Source organism: Malaya genurostris, chromosome 1, assembly GCF_030247185.1.
Source record: "Malaya genurostris strain Urasoe2022 chromosome 1, Malgen_1.1, whole genome shotgun sequence".
NCBI classification, from domain to species: domain Eukaryota; kingdom Metazoa; phylum Arthropoda; class Insecta; order Diptera; family Culicidae; genus Malaya; species Malaya genurostris.
The window spans coordinates 5,209,318-5,228,138 of record NC_080570.1 but is presented as its reverse complement, the minus strand read 5'-3'; the positions used below and the strand labels follow the sequence as shown (position 1 = coordinate 5,228,138).

General features: G+C 39.3%; 1 protein-coding gene across 2 annotated transcripts in view; it reads left to right on the top strand.

The window, feature by feature from the left end:
• The window catches only part of LOC131430963 (elongation of very long chain fatty acids protein 7-like), an 86,917-nt gene that overhangs the window by 57,161 nt on the left and 10,935 nt on the right, over positions 1-18,821 (top strand). Inside the window, exons 4-6 of one of the 2 annotated variants that reach the window (XM_058596293.1) lie at positions 920-1,110; positions 16,792-16,872; positions 16,954-17,116. In XM_058596293.1, coding sequence (XP_058452276.1) covers positions 920-1,110; positions 16,792-16,872; positions 16,954-17,116 — 435 coding nt within the window. Of the gene's footprint in view, positions 1-919; positions 1,111-16,791; positions 16,873-16,953; positions 17,117-18,821 lie in introns of those variants that run through there. The other variant, XM_058596311.1, reaches the window with a different exon arrangement.

Here is an 18,821-nt window from a genome sequence, read left to right as displayed (position 1 = left end):
TTTTGAAGATGGGATTGTATTTCTTCCACTAGAAATCCACAATGCATGATCAAGAGAGTCAGGTGAATCAGAATCTCGTTAAAAATCACACTGGGGTTTGTTAGATGACATTGGCCTCTCAGACCAGAATACAATTTTTTACCCTATCTGTGGGGTTGATAATCAAACTCAGGTAGCTTCCTTCTTCTTATCAATCGCTAGGGCAAAGAATCCAGATCTAGCTTCCACACGGAAATATGTTTTCTCAGTGTGCCAAGGCAAATCGACTTTCATTCCTCACGTCGATCGATTGGCCATTTTCGATAAGCACCACAACTTCACGGGGAGCCAGCCAAGGCAGAATGTCGATATCGACATAGTTTCCCGGCCTCCATCAGCTGACTGATTTCACGATCGGTCGATCGGTCGATCGTCGTCGTCGCAATCATTGTCACTTTGAATTATTAATTAGACTAACAGCAACTAAAGCAAAACGATGGTGGGTCGGGGTCGGCACACGGTAGCAGTTGGAGGAGGAAGAAGAAGAGAAATAAAAAATATGGCATACAAATTCGTACAGCACTCTACGCTACATACTGATATTAGCATACAAAAGTAAACGATGCACGATCATTGCGGGGAAAGGGAGTTCCCAACTGAGGGGCGCAACATTCCATTCAAACTTCCAGCGACGGACTTTTGCTTTTTCTCACCATTCGAATCAACTTGTTCGTGACTAATGACTTTTGACGGTGAGGACCGGGGGGGAGGGGGGGTGAGGTTCCCTAATGATCGTGAACTTGCGGCTACCGAGCACGGCCGAGAGGATCGTACCCAGGGTTAAACTTTTCCTTGGTTTTCCACCAAGTGATCACCGTCAGCATCGTCATCATCTAATCGTTTTGTTTTGTTTCTCTCTCTCTCTCATTTTTCCTTGCAGATCCGCGGGTGGCACATTGGCCGATGATGTCCTCACCGCTACCCACACTCGCACTGTGCATATTTTACGCATATTTTAGCAAATCGCTAGCGCCAAAATTAATGGAGAATCGAAAACCGTTGGATCTTAGGAACTTTCTAGTGGTATACAATCTATTCCAGACCGTGTTCAGTACGTGGATATTTTATGAGGTAAGTTTTGGCAATGGGAATTTTCCGTTTCGTGCGCTTGATCATTCCTACTATCAACTTCCAGAGGGAGGATCGCGTGCCCGAAAATGCTTAATCACATCGGGAAAAGGCGGAACATAAGTTTAGGGTTGATTGTATAGTTCGACTAATGGGAACTGAACGTAAACCGATGAAGTAATCAAATTACATCAATTCATACAGGTTTGCTGATTCTCGTCACGTGACGAACGTGTTTTTTTCTTCTTCTTTCTGCCAACTTTGCTATGCTTAGGTTGTGAAGGTGTTTATGCAATGCCTTCATTTAAATAGAGCTACAATTGGTGAGCTTGTTTTTTCATGGTTGAATTACCGTCGTTTTTCTATCACTATCAGCCAATCGTCGATGACTCCGTTCTATTAAAGGAATGGTTGAAAATGAAATATCAAGGAGAGATAGACTACAATATCTCATGGTTGTCGCTGATTGGGAATCAAAGGTCGATTTTTCAACTTAAGCATAGTTGACGTACACGTCAGATGTTTTTGTCATTTTTAGGGCGTTCCCTGAAAGTGCCCTTTTCAGATCGTTCTCAAAGAATTGGTTTCTAAAAAGTAGTTCGCATAGATACAGTGATGTTCATATGAAAAACAAAAAAAACAACTATTGAAACATTCGAAACAAATTTTAGCAGATATTTTTTAGTTGGGTAGTCCTACGTCAATAGTTCGAACAATCCCTTGTATTTTTTTCGGTTTGTTGCCTTTCTCATATGGAAAGGTTGTGCAATCACTGTGAAAACCGACTGTTGAATCAAGGCCCGGAGGGCCGAGTGTCATATACCATTCGACTCAGTTCGTCGAGTACGCAAATTCTGTGTGTATGTGTATGTGTGGCTTAACCGATTTTCACAAACTTAGATTCAAATGAAAGGTCTTGTTGTCCCATACAATTCCTGAATATTTTTTGAATCCGACTTGCGGTTCCGGAGTCATGGGGTAAAATGAGCAAAAAAATGAAAATACGTGTTCTAACTTTCCTCATAGATGGTGCGACCGATTTTCACAAACTTAGGTTCATATGAAAGGTCCTGTGGTCCCATACTTAATTCCTGAATTTCATCCGGATCCGGAAATATAGGGTAAAGTGTGTTAAAAATTTTATACCATCACTGAAAAGGGCGGAAAACCGTAAAAAGTTTTCTAAATCGAATTTTATCAGTACAGTGCAGTATCAATGATAACCGATTTCGGTTATTCTTTTAAAAATCGAAGAAAATTATTTTGATGAATACCACAGTATTAACAGTTCGGCTGAAAAGTTCGTATCGTTTAATAGAAACACACATTTTTCTGCCAAAATTTGTTTTTATTATTCAACATAATTGCCATCAGAGGCGATACAGCGATTATAGCGATCTTCCAACTTTTCGATACCATTTTTGTAGTACGATTTGTCCTTTGCCTCAAAATAGGCCTCAGTTTCAGCGATTACCTCTTCATTGCTTCATTCTATTGAGGTCTGAGAACAGGAAAAAGTCACTGGGGGCCAAATCTGGAGAATACGGTGTATGAGGGAGCAATTCGAAGCCCAATTCGTTCAATTTCAGCATGGTTTTCATCGACTTGTGACACGGTGCATTGTCTTGATTTTTTTATTCTTCAAATGAGGCCGTTTTTTTTGAAATTTCGTCCTTCAAACGCTCTAATAACGCTATATAATAGTCACTGTTGATGGTTTTCCCCTTTTCAAGGTAGTCGATGAAAATTATACCATGCGAATCCCAAAATACAGACGCCATAACCTTACCGGCCGATTGTTGAGTCTTTCCACACTTTGGGTTCGGTTCATCGCGTGCAGTCCACTCAGCTGACTGTCGATTGGACTCCGGAGTGAAGTGATGGAGCCATGTTTCGTCCATTGTTATATATCGACGAAAAAAATCGGTTTTATTTCGATATAACAGCTCCAAACACTGCTCAGAATCATCAATTCGTTGTTGTTTTTGATCGATTGTGAGCTCACGCGGCACCCATTTTGCACAAAGCTTTCTCATATCCAAATATTCGTGAATAATATGTCCAACACGTTCCTTTGATATCTTTAGGGTGTCAGCTATCTCGATCAACTTCACTTTACGGTCATTGAAAATCATTTTGTGGATTTTTTTCACGTTTTCATCAGTAACAGCCTCTTTTGGACGTCCACTGCGTTCATCGTCTTCGGTGCTCATATGACCAGTACGAAGTTTTGCAAACCACTTACGAATTGTTGCTTCGCCCGGTGCAGAGTCTGGATAACACTCATCAAGCCATTTTTTGGTATCGGCGACACTTTTTTTCATCAAAAAGTAGTGTTTCATCAACACACGAAATTCCTTTTTTTCCATTTTTTTTCACAATAACAAAAGTAGCTACACTCAAAATGCAATATCTCACAAACTAATAATCAGACAGCTGTAAAATTTATACACGTATCTTTTGAAGGTTGGTACTAACTGAAAATGGTATGGATTTAATTCTAGTGGCGCCCTCTCATTGAAACGATACGAACTTTTCAGCCGATCTGTTATATATGATAGTATGATTGATATGAGAAAGGCATCATTACACCACTAGGTGGATTGAAACGGTTTTTTTTTTGGTTATCAGATACGGATCGGGTTCGGATCTAAGACACGGTCATCCCTAGCTGTGATCTCAATGCAATGAGGTCTTTTTTGACCTCGTTTTCATACGATTTTTTTACGCGGAGTTTTGAGGTTCCGCGGGTTTTTACGCGAATTTTCAAAGTTATCCGATTTTCTTGATTTGTCTTAAAAATGCATGAGCGTCGCAATCTGGTGGTATCCCGAATTTTTTTTAAGTCAACTCTCTAACTCCAACACATTTTCGATTTTGATTTTGAGATCACACCAGATCTTGACGTTTCGTGCATTTCTAAGACATTAAGTGTCGAAAAAAATTCTTGAGTTTTGCAGTATTTTTACGCGTGTTCCCAGAGATACTCGGATATCCGAGGTTACGCGTTTTTTTACGCGGCGGATTTTCCCCGTGTAAAAAAAGATCTCAGTGTTAGAACGCATTTCGCACGAATTTGAACGAATATTGGCAGCCCCCTCAGATTTTCATACCATGTTTTCCTAAAATTTTGAACTGTCTTTTCAATTTTTTTATCATTTTTTTTTCCAAACACAAATTTCGAAAAATCACAAATCTAGCAAAAAAGTGTTTTACTAATAATTTTCATAAAATTAGTCATATTTTATGATTTAAAAAATTGAAAAATGTCTTAATTGATTTCTCAGTGGCGTCTCGTCCTTATGTGCACCTCGTGCACTGCACAACAGGTCAAATTAAAGGAATTAACATTCCCATTCACATTTAATAATTTTATATATTCTCTATTTATTCGATGAAAGCATATCGGATGGTACTGAATATGAAATAATGAGCAATTTTGTCCACAGCACAACATGTACAAATTTTCCCTAAGCTGCTTGCGATGCTACCTTCCGGAGAAGTGTTTCACTGGCTTATGCTTATGGCAGTTGAAAACGAATTGCTGTCTCTCTCTTACAAGCGGTTTTTTATGAAGTTATCCATTGGGGAATCTTTAGTTTTCACTTACAACGAACTGTTATATCGGATATCATACCACAACCAGAGTTGCCAATTTAAAATCTGTGTTTCAAGTTGGAAAATCTGTGTATCATCTGTGTTGCATATTTTCGATCATAATCTGTGAAAATCTATGAAAAAACATTTTGAAAATTCGTCATTTTTATTAAATATTCGTAAAAATATGAAGAAATCTGTGAATTTTAATAAAATCTGTGTTTTGTGACACAGAATCTGTGTGGCGAAACTGGCAAAAAAATCTTTGGTTTTACAGAAAAATCTGTGAATATTGTAACTCTGACCACAGCCCGCAAATGCTGTCACGAGACGCCACTGTAAATTCTACACTGAAAAAAAGTTGATTGTGGAAATTCAGAGTCGAATTAAAAAACGTAATTTTCGATTTGGATGAAATTTTAATGAGAAACCTCATTAATACATTCATTCAACTATATGCTCGAAAAAAAAAGTTCATTGAGAAAATCGACGAAACAGTGCGTTTTGTCGTTTACGTCACTTATGCCATTATATCTCCGGAACCAGAAGTGATCGTCATTTGATCTTCGAATCTGATCACTCACTCAATGGTAGCAAATCGTTTCTGCACTCGTTCAATTCTAAGGCTCCGCGATACTTGATGCGGACCCAAGATTAACGATGCGGTCTCGAAAATTGGCAATAAAAAGCCTTTAGGCGATGTGGGTCTTTAAAATCTCTTGCAATCTTAGCGATGAAACACAATTTAAGTGCAGCTTTCGAAACGATGATCGATGACCGATGAACATCGAACGTCAGTTTAGCATCAAGCTGTACTCCAAGATCACACACTTGATCCACTCTTGAGCTAATTGTACCATCGATGTTTTAGTCAAATATGACCGGCGATAAAATCCGATGGAATGTGATAACTTGACACTTGGCTACATTTATGATGAATTAGTTTTTCCTGCAGATATTTTAGTCGCCGGCAATCATATACACATACGACCAACGAGATACAGTTTTAAATCATCTGCGTAGACTTACAGCTTTACTTCCAGCTTCCAAAAGCAACGCCACATCGCTGAAGAATAATACGAATAGCAAGGGTCCTACATTACTACCTGGTGGGATACCTGATTCATTCGAAAACTGGGATGACATGCTGTGGTTTATTTATTTGCGTAATTTCCCATCGGAAAGATATGAGTTTAACCAAGATACGAGTTGCGATGATAATACAAGGCAATATATTTTTGTAAATATGAACAAAAAAAGACTCGTTAAAAAGTTACTATCAACATCGATTCATCCTACTCTATTATCAAACGGAAAAGCTACAACTATTTCAATCCGCGACGAGCTAACTTCGCTGTCTCTAGAACTCTTAAAAGAATTGAGGGAAGCACAAGAACTCCTCAACATAAAATATATTTGGACAGGTAGAAGCGGAGTTATACTTGTCAAAAAAGACGAGAATTCAAAACCGGAATTAATCAAGAACAGGGAAGACTTAAGTCGATTGTTCTCTCGTTATTTAAACAGCTCCAACTCTATCAACTCTCCCTCTCCTAAGAGAAAAAAAAATTAACTTCTATGCTATTTTCTTTTTTTTTTTTTCATAAATACGTTTATTTCTTAAGGCAGTTTACATAAGTTTTTCTTCGCCGTAGCATCACTTTTACATAATATTCTTATCCTAATTTAATTCTAACATAGTCACAACGTTTTGCATTTATTAAAACATATTCTCTTATTACTTAAATATCATCTTAGGTAACTCGTCATTAATTATGAAATCTACTCGGAAATATTATTTGAACCAAACGATTAACTTCTATAAATTATAAAATAAGCTGTTATTTTCAGACATTTTGTTAATAATTTCATAAACTGTTTCGAGTTTGTTTGTATCATTACATTATTTTTATTCTAATTTAGCTATTGGTTGAACTCATGGACGCAGCTGGGATCAGAACTAAGTCTTGAAAGGGGCCTTTATTAAATTGAAACTCCAGTTTTCTTTATGAAATGATAAATAAGTTTCATGTATGAAAGGTCACGACAAGCAAGAATGTCTCGAACTGGGATATTGGATAGTCTACCTTGGGTACGCAAAGAATTTATTAGTTGAGATCTGACATCACGATACTCCACGCATGTCCAAACGACATGATCAATATCTCGATAACCTTCGCCACAAGCACAATGATTAGTCTCGGAGAGCCCAATTCGAAGGAGACGTGCATCTAACGTGTAGTGATTGGACATGAGTCTGGACATCACACGAATGAAATCTCTACTCACATCCAGTCCCCTGAACCATGCCTTTGTCGATATTTTCGGAATAATTGAGTGCATCCACCGACCCAGATCATCTTTATCCCAAGAAGCTTGCCAGCTGGCAAGTGTTCTTTGGCGAGACGAGCTATAGAATTCGTTGAAAGCAATTGGTCTTTCATAAATTTCACCCTCAATAGCACCACGTTTGGCTAAAATATCGGCTCTTTCATTGCCAGGAATGGAGCAATGAGCCGGGACCCAGACTATAGTGATTAGATAATTATTGTTCAATATGTCGTTCAGGCACTGTTTTATTTTGCCCAGGAAAAACGGTTCAGTCTTGCCAGTCATGTTTGAGCGAATGGCTTCAATTGCACTCAGACTATCTGTGAAGAGGAAATAATGGTTTGGAATTAATGTGACGATTACACTCAAACTATAATGAACTGCTGCTAGCTCTGCTATATAAACAGATGCAGGTTCTTGAAGCCTAAATGAGGCCGAAACATTATTGTTGAACATACCAAACCCTGTCGCTTCTTCAATTCGCGATCCGTCCGTGTAAAACATTTTCTCAGAGTCAATATGCCTGAACTTACTTGAAAATATTTTTGGGATTTCCGTCGAACGTAGATGATCCGGGATTCCACGCACTTCGCGCTGCATGGATGTATCGAAAAATAAAGTTGAGTCAGGGACATTTAGGAGGCTGACACGGATAGGAATATATCTTGAAGGGTTGATTTCCTGTGACATATGGTTAAAATATACTGTCATGAATTTTGTTTGAGATCGAAGCTCGACTAGTCGTTCGAAATTATTAATTACCATGGGATTCAGCACCTCACATCTTATTAGCAGGCGTGATGAAAGCTCCCAAAATCGATCTTTTAATGGAAGAACTCCCGCCAGAACTTCAAGACTCATTGTATGTGTCGAATGCATGCACCCTAAAGCAATTCGCAAACAACGATACTGAATTCGCTCCAGTTTGATAATATGAGAGTTTGCAGCGGAACGAAAGCAAACGCATCTATATTCCATCACTGAAAGTATCGTTGTCTGATACAATTTTATTAGATCTTCCGGATGAGCACCCCACCAAGATCCTGTTATTGTTCGAAGAAAATTTACTCTTTGTTGGCATTTTGTTATCAGAAACCTAATGTGTCCTCCCCACGTGCATTTGGAATCGAACCACACCCCGAGGTATTTAAAAGTTAAAACCTGTTGGATCATTCTTCCCATCATATGGAGCTGAAGCTGCGCGGGATCATGCTTTCTTGAAAAGACGACTAACTCTGTTTTCTCCGCAGAGAATTCGATACCAAGATGAACAGCCCAATCGGACAAGTTATCTAAGGTATCTTGCAATGGTTTATGCAGATCAATAGCTTTGGGTCCAGTAACTGAAACCACGCCATCATCTGCCAATTGTCTTAGTGTACATGGGGTTACTAGACAGCTGTCAATGTCATTCACGTAAAAATTATAGAGGAGCGGACTGAGGCATGAGCCTTGCGGGAGACCCATGCAACTATTTCTGAGTGTTGCCAAATCGCCATGTGAAAAATGCATGTGTTTCTCTGACAAAAGGTTGTGCAAATAATTATTTATAACCGCTGGGAGTCCATTTTGGTGAAGCTTGTCTGAAAGAACATCAATGGAAACTGAATCAAATGCTCCTTTAATGTCTAAAAATACAGATGCCATTTGTTGCTTTTGAGCGAAGGCAATTTGGATGTCAGACGAAAGTAATGCAAGGCAATCATTCGTCCCTTTATTTCTACGGAAGCCAAACTGAGTATCTGACAACAAACCGTTCGTCTCGACCCAAGTGTCGAGACGTCGTAGAATAATTTTTTCGAACAATTTTCTGATGCAGGACAACATCGCAATGGGTCTATATGAGTTGTGATTGGAAGCTGGTTTCCCCGGTTTTTGAATGGCGATAACTTTCACTTGTCTCCAGTCAGGTGGAACAATATTTTGCTCAAGAAACTTGTTGAACAATTCCAACAAACGTCTTTTTGCGAGGTTGGGCAGATTCTTCACCAAGTTGAATTTAATTCTGTCCAACCCTGAAGCGTTATTGTTACAAGACAAGAGTGCTATAGAAAATTCCATCATTGAAAATGGGTTATTAATAAAACCATTATTTGGAGGAGATTCCCGTATAATGCTCTGCGTAGGAACAGAATCTGGGCAAACTTTCCTAGCAAAGTCAAATATCCATCGGTTCGAGTATTCATCACTCTCATTGCCCACGTTACGATTCCTCATTCGTCTGGCCGTGTTCCAAAGAGTGCTCATTGAGGTATCTCTTGACAAACCTTCGACAAAATGTCTCCAATAGCTACATTTTTTGGCTCGAAGTATGCTCTTGTACTTGGTTTCTAAAACCATAAGTTTTTCAAAATTCTGAGGAGTTCCTCCTCCCCGTTTTAGAAACGTCTTGCAAGCATTTTGTTTTGCGAGTTTAGCCTCTGAGCACTCTTTGTTCCACCAGGGGTTGGGAGGCCTTCTGTTAGTCGTTGGCCCAGGAAAGCGTTTAGTTTGGGATTGTTCTGCTGCCTCCAGAATCGAACAAATGAGGAAGTCATATTCTTCAAGTGGAGGGAGCTCTTCCATTGAATTCAAAAGACTAGAGATACTACTTTGGTATTTAATCCAGTCGATATTTTTTGTCAAATCATATGGAATACTAGCGGAAGTAGCAATGCAATTGCTACTGCTAATTGAGATGATGATTGGTAAATGATCGCTACCGTGTAAATCAGGCAGTATTTTCCAGGTGCAATCTAGTCGAATTGATGTTGAGCAAAGAGATAGATCTAATGCACTTGGGCGTGCCGGAGGTCTTGGGATCCGTGTCATGCTACCCATATTTAATACCGTCATGCTAAAATTGTCACAAATGTTTTGTATTAAAGATGATCTGCTATCATTGTAAACGGAACCCCACATAATACCGTGCGAATTTAAATCCCCCAGAATCAATCGTGGTGCAGGAAGGGCTTCAACCATTTCATTAAGCTGTTGCTGTCCAACTTGTGCTTTTGGAGGAATATAAACCGAAGCTATGCAAATATCTTTGCCTTTAATGTTTATTTGGCAAGCAACAACTTCTATACTAGAAGTTGAAGGGATGTTTAATCTATAAAAGGAATAGCATTTCTTAATTCCCAAAAGCACTCCACCATACGGAGAGTCTCTATCGAGACGTATAATGTTAAAATCATTAAAATTTAAAGCTATGTTTGAAGTAAGCCATGTTTCGCATAAAGCAAATACATCACATTTTTGACTATGCAATAATATTTTAAATGAATCAAGTTTTGGCATGATGCTTCGACAATTCCACTGCAGGACAGTGATTGTATCATTTGCGACGGGTGATAAATTATCCATCAAAAGATACAAAACCTGAGACAATTGGCCATTGAGCTGATAACTGCTTCAAAAAGGTTCTAGCTATTGGAAGGAATGCCATTATGAGGGTCTTTAAGGGTTCAGATATATTGAATGCTGAGAAAATCCATTCAACAATTTCCGAAAACTTCAGTAATCCTGTTGGTGGCTGTGAAATGGAGCCCACTGGATTATTATCTTTTTCTGTACTAGATCCTGGATTGGTTTGTGAATTTGACAAACCAGGAGGCACAGTCTTTGGTTTTGACTTTTTTTGTTTAACACGGGGATCTTTTTTTGAAGATGAAATTTTAGGTGTCTTTTTTGGTAATTTGGAGGAAGACTTCTTTCTCTTAACTGACCCTTGGGTAGTGATAAACGAATTACCTTCACTATTTTCGTCAGAGTCAGAGTCCTCTGGTTCCTCTAGATTTGAAAACCCGTTTTCGGTTTCCAAAGGGGGGACATCAATGACCGTTTTAAGCATTTCTGCATATGTGCGCTTAGACCGTGCTTTTAAAGAAAGCTTAATTTTGTCTTTGTGCACTTTAAATGCAGTGCATACTGAAATATCATCATGAGGACTATTCCCACAATAAATACATTTTTCAATTTCCTTGTTGCAATCATTATCTTTATGAGGCCCTTCACACTTAATACATTTTGGTTTATTACTACAGTAAGTAGCTGTGTGGCCGAATTTTTTGCAGTTCGTACAATTCATTACATTTGGAACAAAAAGCCGAACAGGGAGGCGAATTTTATCGACATAGACATGGGACGGCAACGCAGACCCGGCAAATGTCACTCGAAACGAGTCTGATGGGCGATAAACTTTTTTTTCCTCTTCATGAACTACTGAGTACAGTTGTTTGCACTCCAGTATTTTCACACCCTCAAGCATAGAGTTCTTGAAACGACCAACACCATGCTTGAGTAAATCATCTACCGAAAGACTCGCTTCGGTAACAACACCGTCAATTTCGACATCTTTGGAGGGTATGTAAACTTTATACTCTTTATTGAAATGTTCCGAAGAGACAATATCATTCGCGTGTTTCAAATTATTTACCACAACACGAATTTTATCGTTATTTACTTTTATGATCTCTTTGATTGAAGAGTATCGTGATGTCAAACTTTTATTAATTTGAAAAATGTTTAATGGCTTTGATATACGTCTAAAAAAGACTATCCAAGGCCCAGAAGAGCTCTCCTGATATTTTTTCGTTCGTGGGGGTATCGGATTCATGCTAGGATTTACGTCCATGGATTCATCCATTACATTAAAATTTTTAACTAAACTTTAAATAAAATTTGAAACCAACACTACACAGTACTCAATCAAAAGGAAAAGAAAAAACTTCTACCTTGAAATTGTTGTCTATCTCCGTTGCACTGCCGTGTAGATCCTCGTTGCTCTAGATGTTCTTGTTGGATGCTGATTGTTGGATGTGATGCTACTGCTACCTGACATCCAGCACCACTCGATTTCCGATTTACTTTTGTCTTCGCCAGCTGCAACCAGCGCAGGTCACCGGTGTATACCTGCGTGTTGTATGGCAGTGGAAAGACCGAGTTGTCTTGTCTCCTTCTTCCTTGTGCTCCGCACCGATATGCTTCTGCACCGAAGTGCCTTCGCACCGGTGTGCCTTTGCACTCTCCTGCTTCTATGTGCCTTTGCACTCTTCCTCTTCGATGTGCCTTTGCACTCTCCTGCTCAGCACTTGTGGCTGTATATTGCGGCCTGGGTAGAGTTTGGGAAACGCCCTTTGTTGTTTCCTTCACCAGCTTGGCCCAGCACTAGGGCTCTCTTATGCAGCACGACTATACGTTTTAACGGCTGCTGCCAACAGGTCTCTACCTGTAGTTCAACCGTTGTCGTATTTAACGCGTGTAAACCAACCAGCGTTATTAAACTGTACGCTTCTATACACAACCTTCTCGGTTGAACGGCTATTACTGAATGATGATTTTCTTTTTTTCTGTTGTATTGTTTTTTGTCTTATTCTCTTCATTTTAAATGTCTAGTACGATTAAAAATTTTTTCATGATAGTGTTGCTGACTTCAATACAAGCTACACTGAGAAGAATAACAAGGATCTACGAATAGTCCAGTGGAATATAAGAGGAATGAATAACATAGATAAGTTTGATAGTATCAAATATTTTTTGAATGACTGTGATGTTGTTTTGGATATCATTGTCATTGGGGAGACATGGATAAAAATGGCAATACCTCTATTTACAATATCCCTGGGTACAAATCCACCTTTTCCTGTAGAGATTCATCCCATGGGGGATTAGCTGTGTTCATTAGAAAGGAGATCGCGCATAGCATTATAAAAAACGAGATCATTGATGGCCTACATGCAATGCATGTTGAAATCAATATAAATGCGCAGCTCTCTGATGTCGTATGTGTTTACAGACCCCCTTCGTTTGAGTTCGCTAGTTTCCATGACATCTTGGAATCCTGGATATCTCAGTCCAGGGACAACAGACCATGTTTTCTAGTAGGAGATATGAATGTGCCCATCAACCTTTCCTATAACAATGTTGTCCAACGATACCGCAGCCTGTTGGAATCTTATGGTTTCCTTTGTACTAACACCTTTGCTACTCGTCCATTAAGCAACAACGTACTTGATCATTTTATATGTAAATCATGTGATGCATCTTGCTTGCGAAATAATACAATTTTCACCACCATCAGTGACCACCTTCTAATTGTGTCTACTATAAAATTGCACATACAGAGGCATAAACAGCTTCTTGTCAAGAAAGTTGTCGATTACAACAAACTCGAGAGAGATTTCAATGAGTTTATTAATAATATAGCAGTAGTAGAGGATGTTGAACAGTGTTTCTCCGATATTATATCCACTTACAACTCAATTCTATTGCAGTGCACCAAATCATACACAAAAATCATCAACACGAAAAACAATCACTGTCCTTGGATGTCTTACGATCTATGGAAATTGATACAGATAAAGTCTAACTACCTGAAAAAAGTACGTAAACATCCGGGTGACTTACACTTACAAGAATTACTTAAGCACATAACTAGTAAGGTTGATAAACTGAAAAGATCTAGCAAAAAGTTATATTATGCTAATTTGCTTAACACAACTTGTCACTCTAGACTGTGGAAAAATCTCAATACAGTTATGGGTCGAGTACGGGAAACAGAAAAAATCAAACTAGTTGCAGATGGAATCCATACGTCAAATGACCAGGAAGTATGTGAAGCCTTTAACAAATACTTCTCAAGCATTGGCAGTACTCTAGCGACCAGTATTCCGAACACTAATATCGACCCCGTTAGCAATATACCTTGTAATTCTAACTCCATATTTCTGAGGCCAGCTACAGTGAACGAAATTATTCCTTTAATAAATGAGTTAAATAGCAAAAAAGCTACTGGTCCTGATAACATATCGGTGAAAACTTTGAAGAGTAATCCTACTTCATTCGCTTCAATTTTATCTCAAGCTTTCAACAAAATCCTGATTACCGGAATTTATCCTGGATGTCTCAAAGTTGCCAGAGTTGTTCCAATATTTAAGTCGGGAAATCCTAACGATCCATGCAACGCCCAATTTCAACTCTATCAGTGTTCAACAAAATTTTAGAGAAACTTCTTATTACCAGGCTGATTGATTTCTTCAATTCCAATAACATCCTGTACAACTTTCAATATGGGTTTCGACATGGTTGCAATACAACAACTGCAATAGTTGAGCTCATGGATAGTATCATTAAGGAGATCGATTCTAAACAGATTGTTGGGTCGTTGTTTTTGGATCTAAGGAAAGCTTTCGATACACTGGACCACAACATTCTCCTGCGGAAACTGGATCGGTACGGAATCAGAGGAATTGCCAACGACATCTTTCGCAGTTACCTTTCAAATAGAACACAGTTTGTAAATATAGGGGATGCGAAAAGCTCAAGACGCCAAATCGACGTAGGTGTTCCACAAGGCAGCAATATTGGGCCTCTCTTGTTCTTGGTATATATCAATGATATTGGTAACCTAACACTGAGAGGTATTCCGAGATTGTTTGCTGATGACACTGCGCTTTTTTATCCATGCAAAGACACACCAACTTTAGTGACATGCATAGAAAACGACTTACGTATCCTAATGGGCTACTTTAACTCTAATTTACTGTCTTTGAACATAGCGAAAACCAAATACATGGTATTCCATTCACCTAGGAAAAAACTGACGCATCACACGAACCCATGCATTGGTCAAACATATATAGAGAAAATTGATAGTTTTAAATACTTGGGAATTCACCTAGATTCAACACTATCTTGGGATAGTCACATAAAAGTGATTGAAAGCAAACTATCTTCACTTGCCGGTGCTCTCAGGAAAGTTCGCAATTTTGTTAGGAAAGCATTGATCAGCTTTTACTTTGCATGTAATCACTCTCATATACAATACTTATTGATTATATGGGGTCATGCCTCGAAATCCAAACTAAAAAGAATTCAAGTACTGCAGAATCGCTGTCTAAAAACTATATACAACCTCCCATATCTTCATCCAACATTGCAACTTTATTCCGATTCTTCACACTGTATCTTACCTCTCCTGGCACTTCGTGATATGCAGGCTATCTTGTTTGTGCACAAAGTTCTCCATCAACCACATGCTCATCACAACATCTCATTACCCGTTGGTACCCAGCAGCGGTATACGAGACAGGCCAACTCATTATTTCGAGTAAGAGCTTATTCGAATTTGGGTCAAACTCGTATGACATATTACGGTCCATCGATATATAATAGTCTTCCTGATGAGCTCAAACAAACCTTCAATCCGGTCGAATTCAAAATGAGATTAAAGCGCTACCTAAAGACAGAGATAGCTAACTATATACTGTAATCGTATCAACCGTGTTTTTGTTTTTGTGTTTGTACAGTTCATCCTTCCATCATCTACTCATTCATTCACTCATCCATTCATTCATTCATTCACTCATTCATACACTGATTCACTCAATCATTACTTCCCTCACTCATAAACTCTTTTATTCATTCATTCATTCATTGATTAATTCATTTATTAATTCGTAACATCATGTACCCATTCATTCATACATTTATCAACTTATAGATTCGAGTCTTTGTTCAAATGTTGCAATCTTAAAAGTAGAGGAGGTTTTTGTGCCCTTTTGAGCAAGTGCTGGTACCACAGTCTACTCAAGAGGGCTTTTTTCCTGCTCAAGTGTTGAAATGAATAGATTACTGTTAGTTAATTAGTTAATAAATAATTACGGTTAGTTTTTGTAAGCTTTGAAATATTAGTAAGAGCCCCTTAAAAGGAATCCTACATTCCACTGGGAGTTCTTGCATAGTGTAAATAGTTAAATGTCTCTTCGCTAGTATATAACGTTAGTAGTAATAACCTCAGCTTGTTATCATCGCGGTTTTGTTTCCTTTTTATTTTGCTATAGTTTTGCTTTTCTAAGCTGAGGTATGTATGTGTCCGTGACCAGGGAGCTCCAATTGTGAGCTTTTTGGTGCGGGGGAGTGCGGAGGGCTATTAAAAAAAAAAAAAATAGCAGCTCTGAGATCGGTATACTAGTTATGCACAAATTCGTTGTAACTGATCTCCCAGACATAAAACCATGCTGATCGAATGAAATATAATTCTTTGCGCGATCCAGAAAAGCACTACACACAATTATTTAGAATAACTTCGACGACGATGAGAGGCTGGTTATTCCGCGATAATTCGTTACATTACGTCGATTACCACTTTGATAAATGGGGCACATAAAAGACTGTTTCTATTTTCCATATACAAGGGAACCCAACTTGCTCAAACGATCGATTGAAAATTATACTCAATGGTTCTTTTAAAGTTGAAATATCCATGCGCGCACACACACAGACACTTTCCGGTCTCGTTGAGCTGAGTCGAATGGTATATAACGCTAGGAGTTTCTGAGGTGCCGATTAAAAGTCAATTTTTCCACCAATTACAGTTTCTTTTTATAGCAAAAGGCAAACATGACAGAAGCGAAATGTTTTCGTGATCGACACGCACATGCCTACTGCGATTACTTTTTGACACTAACTGCTGAATCTTATGCCGTTTTTCATTGAAAAACACTGGTTTTGCAGAAATGGCAATGAAACACCGTCAGAATGTTGCATTTCTGCTCGAAAGTGCAAAACCAGAGCAATCCACGCCACCAGTGTTTTTCAATGAAAAACGGCATTAATATTGCTAAAATCTCAGTCGTCAATCGGCTGCCAAGATCCGGAACTATTAAAGCAACTCTTGAAATATTCGATTCGCCAATAAATGATAAAAACAAATAAAAACTTTTGCATCAATTCTAAAAAAGAATTCTTACAATTTTTTTTCATGCTCTCTTCCAGTATTTACAAAGTGGATGGTGGGGCCACTATAGCTTCAGGTGTCAACCGGTGGACTATTCCGACAATCCCCTTGCCTTGCGGGTAAGTTTTTTTTTCGCGCAAAAACAAACCAAACCAAACGCCTTTAACGGACGGTTGTTGTCTTCCTTTCTCTCGAACTAGATGGCGCGAACGTGCTGGTGGTACTACATCTCCAAGTTCACCGAATTCTTCGACACGATATTCTTCATCCTGCGAAAGAAGTACCAGCATGTGTCGACTCTGCACGTCATTCATCACGGGTGCATGCCATTCTCGGTGTGGATGGGAATGAAGTTTGCTCCGGGTAAGTTTGGGCACTCGTCAGCAGTTCAAATTCACCTGTTGTCCAGCACTACTAAGGCCCTTAAAATCGAAAATTATTACCCAGATAACCGGAATATACTGGTGAACCGGTACCCACCAATTCGCCCAGATTACACAACCCGACAAATATTATCTCATTCGCTCTCACAGGTTTTTGCGTAGCGCACTCTCGGTACTGTCGGTACGACCGGTCGTTTATTGCCAAGTCTCACTTTGACCATTTCTCGACCAGTTCCAGTGATTAAACCTGTTGGCCGTCTTTGTTGTTTATTGATGTTCGCATGAACACTTGCACTGCTCCTGTACAGTGGGAAATCCCTTTAATCGGAGACGGCAATGATCCAGAAATCAACCTGATTCTGATCACTCACTCGAACGAACCAGAGAGACTTCACTGTACTATCAATACCACCATGTGCGTACGAACGGATTGATTGCCACTCGAACCGGCTCGTATCGTGTCTTATCACATTGGCTGCTATCTTTCTCAATGTGACTAAATGCGCAAAAAGATCCACATTTCTGTCCAAATTTATTGACCATTCCATTTGAATGTATTAATAACTAATCCAATCGCCAATGGGGTCAAGTTCAGTCCAACCACTACCGCCACACTGCGATGTGAAGTTTTTTTTTGTGTCTGCCGCCACCGAGACCATCTAATGCAGAAGATGATCATAATGATGATGATGATGATTATGATGGATGCGAGTGAAGATATCCGTTTTCTCACACCTTCCTCGGGAGCTGTGATGGTTTTGCTAATTACTACCACTCTGCTAGTATAAGGTGATTGATGATTACAACAGAAGTCGCTGACAAGTGATATCATTCAAACTGATCCGGAAAAGGCATTTTTTTCTTCAATTAGAAGAGCTTAGCACGACAACCTGAAAGACCAAACACAACATGCATGTTTTAGCCGCATGTACTGCCATCGAAGTAACCCGGTGCTGGCCCTTTTCAACTTTACATCTTGAGACGAGAGTTGTTATTTTTCGCCACTTCTGACACAACCGGTCTGTTGATGTGACATAATAGCGAAACTGAAACCAAAACAACAGCACCTACAACAACAACAACAACAACAGCATAGTAACGGATTCGTCGGACATGATACGGAGGGCCGCGCCACACCTCATCAGCATATGTGAGTGCCAGCGGCTCGCGTAGATAAACGGCCACAATGTAGGACAAGACCTACAAAACAGAGGGAAAGAAAGAGCCACTTTACACGACCTTTCTCTACTTTTTTTTCCTTTTTTGTTGTGTCCTCAGCTTCGCACCATCATTGTCATCATCTTTCATTCAGCTCAAAGCAGCGGGAAAGGGAACTGGCGGCGGCGATGGTAAACGTGGCCGTGCGTGTGTGGAGGCTTGACGGGAGATTACCGCCAGATGAAAGGAAAAGTGTGGCATCCGCGTGTCTCTTCTTAAGTAATAATCATCGGCTGATGAAGACGGCCAGGAATGCGACACACCGCCCGGTTTGATAATAATTTGACTGCAATGAAACCGTTAAAAGTGAATGTCAGCGATGAGGGAGGCAGATGCCGCCAGTCAGTCGATCACTGGAGAATGCAGGCGTTCTCTTTGGTGTTTGGGCATTTTTTTGCCAGTAAGTTGAGTAAGTTAAGTTGAGCCAACAACTTAACTCCCGAAGGCCGGATTATGCTCGACTCGAT